Source organism: Dermochelys coriacea, chromosome 4 (assembly GCF_009764565.3).
Source record: "Dermochelys coriacea isolate rDerCor1 chromosome 4, rDerCor1.pri.v4, whole genome shotgun sequence".
Classification (NCBI taxonomy): domain Eukaryota; kingdom Metazoa; phylum Chordata; order Testudines; family Dermochelyidae; genus Dermochelys; species Dermochelys coriacea.
Genome location: NC_050071.1, coordinates 53,742,249 through 53,749,215, shown reverse-complemented (window position 1 = coordinate 53,749,215; position 6,967 = coordinate 53,742,249). Strand labels below are relative to the sequence as shown.

The 6,967-nt window shown below is 45.2% G+C and overlaps 1 protein-coding gene across 3 annotated transcripts in view; it reads left to right on the top strand.

Annotated features, from left to right (window-relative positions):
* The first annotated feature begins 365 nt into the window (after positions 1-365).
* The window catches only part of TBC1D9 (TBC1 domain family member 9), an 83,447-nt gene continuing 76,845 nt past the window's right edge, over positions 366-6,967 (top strand). For 2 of the 3 annotated variants that reach the window (XM_043513226.1, XM_038398568.2), the window contains exon 1: positions 403-1,848. In XM_043513226.1, coding sequence (XP_043369161.1) covers positions 1,722-1,848 — 127 coding nt within the window. In that variant the 5' untranslated portion in view covers positions 403-1,721. Of the gene's footprint in view, positions 1,849-6,967 lie in introns of all 3 variants that reach the window. The other variant, XM_038398563.2, reaches the window with a different exon arrangement.

Here is a 6,967-nt window from a genome sequence, read left to right as displayed (position 1 = left end):
ATATAATTTCTCATACCCCTCCCCACCCCCAGAAGTGGCAGAAAGGGGAAAGCTTGGGTTTTCACCAAGAGGGAAAATCTCAGTTTTTTTTTCAATTTCTCTTTGCAGCAGCTGAAGGAAAAGGTAAAGTCTTCATCCCCACAATCGTATAGCCTAACACAAACAGATCAGTGCTACCTGGGGTCCTGGCTCCAATGCAAGATACAAATCAAGTGCCTCCACTCTGCCATACAACCAGTGGTGGCTGCTGTAGGCACGGTTGTGCTGAGTTCCCTGGGTGTTGTGGAGCCAGTTCCACACTCAGCACAGCGGAGGGTGGAGCAAGGGTGGGACAGGAACGTGAGCTACATTTGGGCGGGGCTTTTGTCCGCCAGCAGGAGCGGGCTGGAGCGAGCGGAGCCTCCCCGGAGGCTAGGCGCGATGACAGGCGCGGCGCGTGACGGTCACTTGGGATTGCAGGAAGCAAGAAACGCCCATAATAGAATTTTAGGCTGGTCGCTGCTGCGTGCGCTCCGCCCACTTAGAACCTTGATGCGCCTCCCGGGGCCAGAGACGCTGCTGCGCGTGGGCAGAGAGGGCGCGCGCGCGCGCGCGCAGGTGCAGTGGGAGGTGGCGTGTCCGTCCTTCCCGCAGCCGCGCCGGTAGGGGCTGGAAGCCCGCGGCGCGAGGGCCTTTCTGGTGCATTTAACACTGGGAGTAACTCGTCGCGCGCGTCCGTGCCCGGCGCCTGCTCCGGAGCATTAGTGCAGCCTTTAAGGCCAGCGAGGGCGGTAGTGCTGTTCTGCGGAGCTCTGCCCAGGGCGCCTCTGGGTGCGTGCCTGGGATTGGGGAGGAAGCTGCGCTGCGCTGCGCTGCGCTGCTCGGGTGGGGCGCTCGCCCCGTCACCTGCCTGCTTGCGCAGCAGCGAATACGCCGCTTGTTGGTGGCCGCGAAGTTAATGCATGAGCTGTGTAGGATGGGGAGGGCGCTGCGTGTCCCCTATGGCATCCGCGTAGCTCCGAGTGCTCCTCCCAGCTAGCTGAACCTGCTGAGGGCTGTCGCAGCCGCCCGACATCTGAGGGGCTCTCTCTTGGGATTCTTGGCAGCTCGTCACGCCGGTCCAGGTTTATTAGCTGGCCGGCCGCGTGTACGTTGGGAGAGGGGTGGGCCCCAGGGGATTAGGGTAGCAGGTGCTGTGCTGTGCTGTGCTGTGCCCACCTGGTACGGGGCGAGCAGAGTCGCCTCTGAGCCTGTCCTTGTATTGCGGCTGGAGAGGGACGCCCGCCGCTTCTGCAATCAGAGCCTTCCGCCTGGCGCTGCAGCCCGCGAGGGTGCTTGGTGCATGGCGCGGGCAGGGCTGGGCTGGGCGAGGGGAGGCAGCGCGGCTGGGCTCCGCGGCCGCTGGTGCTGATGTCACTGCTGTTCTCATCGCCGCGTTGCTGATCCTGCCGCCGCCGCCGCCGCCTTTGCTTTAGGAGTGTAACCGCGCTGAGCGGGAGCGGCCGGCCGGGCTCGGCTGGAGGGTAGGCGGTGGGGGGGGGGGGGTCACAGGGGGCCGCTGCTTCCTTTCCATCCCCTGGCTCGCTCGCTCTGTCTGGGGCTTTGTTGCCTCTCAGCGGGGTCGGACGGCGCGTTGAATGTGACCTGCGTCTCGCCAGCACCCTCCTGCCCCCACGGCTCCGTGAATGCGTTAAACCTTCAAAACCAGCCACATCAAGCTGCCTTTTGTCTCTGCCGGGAGCATGTGGGTGAACCCCGGGGAGGTGCTGCTGGCAAACGCCCTGTGGGTCACGGAGAGGGCCAACCCTTACTTCGTCCTGCAGAGGAGGAAGGGGCATGGAGGAGATGGAGGCGGCGGAGGACTGGCTGGTAAGGGAGAAGAGGGCGCCTCTCTATGTAGCCATACTGTGCATTTCAAGCCTACTTTGCCTTTAGGTGATTTGGCCCAGTCTTAATTTTATTTGAGCTCAGCATCTGGCACTTGATGAAATGATTATATTTGGAACAGGAGTGTGCCCCATCTAGGCAGTGCATGTGCCTGACACAGGTAACCGAGAACATCGTCTTTTCTCTCATACGGTGCTTTTGACTCTACAGCTACACCAGATCCCCTCCTGCTTCTCTCTTTGTTTGGCTTTATCATCGCTTATTTAATCACAGGAGCCATATATCCAATGCTGCTGCTGTTCAGTTATTGTTTAGTGAATGATGTGTCTGAGGATTATCATTTCCCACATCAGTAACAATAAGACAGTAGAGGTGTCAAGGGAGAGAGGGTGAATTCAGGTGAGGGGAACTGTGTGAATTAAAATAATGGTATTGGGGGAAAATGTAATCATAAAGTTTTGTGATTAGGGAGCTGTAACTATTTTTCACCACATTCCCAAGAGTTCTTATCTCTCTGCCAGGGAAAATGTTATTCCAGTGGAGGGTTACTACTTGACAGTTAGCAGAGTGCTGTTGTATTAGGGTAACATTAAAATAATTGGTCTTTATTTGTAAATACTGTAAAGGTTTCCCTGGTACTTTACAATTTCTGTGATATCTGTAATTGCATAATATTACCTAGAAAATAAAAGTGGTATTTGATCTCTTGATACATTCAGGTGCAATTTGCAGACATTGTATTTTGATGAGCTTGCTTTTCTATTAGTACATACTGATTTAAAAAAAAAAAACCATAATCATGTATACATATCTGGCAGTAAGGGAGCAGTTTTGCTTTTGAATCTCTATTGTATGTCCCTCTTGGGATGCCCTAGATAATGTATGTGTTCTCAAAAGAGTAACTTTTTTCATTCATATTATGATTGTATGAGTTCTCTAAATATTTAGTATATTTTGACCAGTATAAATTACCATCAGCATTGAAAGCTTTACATTACTGGGATCATCTCACCCTGATAGTATTTTTATTTAAATATTATGTAACATGCACCTTTAATATTTTGATTCAACAGTGCCCTCCCTACCTATGGGTGTGTGTATAACACAAAAAAGGTCTTGAAAATTATGAATTTTTCTAGATTAAAAAATACGTGAATTGAGAATGTAGAACTCAACTCAGTTTTATTACCAACTGTTCTTCCTGAATCAATACAAATCTCTGAATAAGTGAAACTTAATCTTTTAAGATTTTTGTTTTTTAATCCTTGTATGCTGAAACGAAATTCCTCTAAACTAGTCAAAATGAACATTGTGGAGTGCTTGCATTTTTGGTGCTAGGCTCTGTGTAGCTTTATTAGAGAATTCCATTTTTCTTTGGGCCTGGTGTGTTGTCCTTGCTTGAAAATAATTTACAATCTAATAAGTGCCTTTGTAGGATGATTTTCCAATTATAGTGACATGCTCAGGGATATTTGTTCATTCTTCAGCCATCAGCATTGTAAGTTGATGAACCTACTCAGCGGTGCTGGAACTAGGGTGCTGGGGGTGCAATGAGGGGGTGTTACCCCACTCCCGGGCTTGAAGAGGTTTGTATCATATACAGAGTTTTACAGTTTGGTTCAATGGCTCTCAGCACCCCCACTATATAAATTGTTCCAGCACCCCTGAACCTACCTATTTTCTTCATAAAGAATGGCTGAAATACTGCTTCTCCTTGGCCATGGTAAGTTATCGGCAATTATCCCATATTGGCTGCTGGCATTTCCTTTCATGGAAATTACGGACATGAGTGACAAATCCATCTTAAATGACTCTCTCCCTTCAGAAGTCTGCTACTCATAAATTTGGCAAAGAATTCATCACGTATTCTAATCACATGGATTGCATGATTGCTTCTTATGATTCTTTCCATTATCCTAATAATGTAAAAAGAAAAGGAGTACTTGTGGCACCTTTAGAGATTAACAAATTTATTAGAGCATAAGCTTTCATGAGCTACAGCTCACTTCATCGGATGCATTTGGTGGAAAAAACAGACCTACTGACCGCTATTCCTACCTGCATGCCTCTAGCTTTCATCCAGATCATACCACACGATCCATTGTCTACAGCCAAGCGCTTACGATATAACCGCATTTGCTCCAACCCCTCAGACAGAGACAAACACCTACAAGCTCTCTATCATGCATTCCTACAACTACAATACTCACCTGCTGAAGTGAAAAAACAGATTGACAGAGCCAGAAGAGTACCCAGAAGTCACCTACTACAGGACAGGCCCAACAAAGAAAATAACAGAACGCCACTAGCCATCACCTTCAGCCCCCAACTAAAACCTCTCCAACGCATGATCGAGGATCTACAACCTTTCCTGAAGGAAGACCCATAACTCTCACAGATCTTGGGAGACAGGCCAGTCCTTGCTTACAGACAGCCCCCCAATCTGAAGCAAATACTCACCAGCAACCACACAACAGAACCGCTAACCCAGGAACCTATCCTTGCAACAAAGCCCGTTGCCAACTCTGTCCACATATCTATTCAGGGGACACCATCATAGGGCCTAATCACATCAGCCACACTATCAGAGGCTCGTTCACCTGCGCATCTACCAATGTGATATATGCCATCATGTGCCAGCAATGCCCCTCTGCCATGTACATTGGCCAAACTGGACAGTCTCTACGTAAAAGAATGAATGGACACAAATCAGACGTCAAGAATTCAACATTCAAAAACCAGTTGGAGAACACTTCAATCTCTCTGATCACTCGATTACAGACCTAAGAGTGGCTATCCTTCAACAAAAAAGCTTCAAAAACAGACTCCAAAAAGAGACTGCGGAATTGGACTTAATTTGCAAACTGGATACAATTAACTTAGTTTTACTTTGTGTAATGACTCATCCATTCCCAGTCTCTATTCAAGCCTATTTCTCCCCCCCACCCCACCCACTGTTCCTCAGATATTCTTGTTAACTGCTGGAAATAGCCTACCTTGCTTGTCACCATGAAAGGTTTTCCTCCTTTCCCCCCCCTGCTGCTGGTGATGGCTTATCTTAAATGATCACTCTCCTTACAGTGTGTATGATAAACCCATTGTTTCATGTTCTCTGTGTGTGTATATAAATCTCTCCTCTGTTTTTTCCACCAAATGCATCCGATGAAGTGAGCTGTAGCTCACGAAAGCTTATGCTCTAATAAATTTGTTAATCCCTAGGGTGCCACAAGTACTCCTTTTCTTTTTGCGAATACAGACTAACATGGCTGCTACTCTGAAACCTAATAATGTAGTATCTTTCCAGTCAGAGGAACAGTTACTGTGAACATTTGGGGCCTTATTCTCAACTGGCCTACAAAAAAAAAATGCAGCATGCATGCATATCCCGTTGTGTATGTGAGTGATGATATAACTGTACAGATTTCGTGGCCACTTTTGAAAATGTATTCTTTTGAGTCTATACTTACTTTTTTGGGTAGGGGTAGGACTGTTGCATTCTTTTGGAGTAAATCAGGCCATTGCATCCTCTTCTCTGTGTCTGATAGACCCACATTATCGGATGGGAAACTGAAGTTCAGAAAAAAAAACGAGGAGTACTTGTGGCACCTTAGAGACTAACAAATTTATTTGGGCATAAGCTTTTGTTGGCTAAAACCCACTTCATCGGATGCATGCAGTGGAAGTACAGTAGGAAGATATATATCCACACACACACAGAGAACATGAAAAAATGTGTGTTGAAGTTAGATGTTCTGTTCTGGAGTTTTGATTCTTGAGATGTATTGTATACCATTAAGTGAACCATGTAAACACCAGTGTATATAATATACAATATATAGTGCATATTGTCCTATGACAAACTCTAATATACAGTCCCATATATTTGTTGTAAATATATTTGCTGTTCAATTATGTTTGTTTGTATATGCACCCTGCTTTGAATTGCACTTCACCTGGGAATGTGGTAATGGTAATCAGTAACTAAATCTTTCCTTTACTGCTAGTATTTCTTCACACTTGAAATATTATCACTAGGCTTTTGATTTTTTTGTTTTTGTTTAGCAAGAAATATTTTTGTAGCCTTTTCCATGAGTTGATATGGATACTGCTTGCTGATAGGATCATACCTAAACAAATATGCATAGCATATAAAAATAGCTTTCATCAAATCATTAGTATTCGTGGTAATGCCCACAATTCTCAATCAGGAACTGGATCCCAGTGTGACAGGTGCTGTATATCCACTCAGGAAGATGACAGTCTTTACTCCAAATAATTTATAGTATAATTTAGAGTTTGCAATCTAGAACCAATCAAGGGGGAAATGAAACTTTTCTAGTGTATGTATTTTGAGAGAACTCTTGGCACCACTTAACTTTGTCATATACTTAGGTAAACCTGACTGAAATACTCTTACTTTTTTTTTTTTGCTTTTAGAAACCAAAGTGTCCCCCTATCTAGAGTATTAAACTATTGAAACTTTACCTGAAGAAAAGCTCTGTGTAAGATCAAAAGCTTGTGTCTCTCTCCAGCAGAAGTCCAATAAAAATTATCACCTCACCCACCTAGTCTCCACTGAAACTTTACACAGTCAATAGGGGATGTATCTTGAAAAATTGATCATGTTTGGGATGGTCCCTTAGAAATCCTGGAAATTGTGACTATAGTACTGTATTCTCAGAGCAGTTATCTGCCCCTGTTTAAAGAAACATGCAAGTGTAATTAGCAGGATAGTACTGCTTAAAGAAATATTTTCTTTCATTCATAATTCTGTTTGCAGTGACACAACTCTGAAATTAGGTTGGTTAGATTATCCATTTACATGCCCGAAAATACAGTCCATCAGTGGATATGGCATTAAACAACAGTTTGTAAAATTTGAGGTGGTCACTGTGGGAAAACAAATCATTCATACTTAGACAACTGAAAATATCGTGTATATAAGGTTTTCACCATGGTAGAGTTATCTGCATTCTTCACACTAAAAAGGAGACACAGTTTATCTCAGAAATGTGTCCTGAAGATGCAAACACTTTTTTTGTTTTTCCTTCTTGTGATGACTTCTGATGACCTGTTTTCCCCAGTACTGGCACATGAGGAA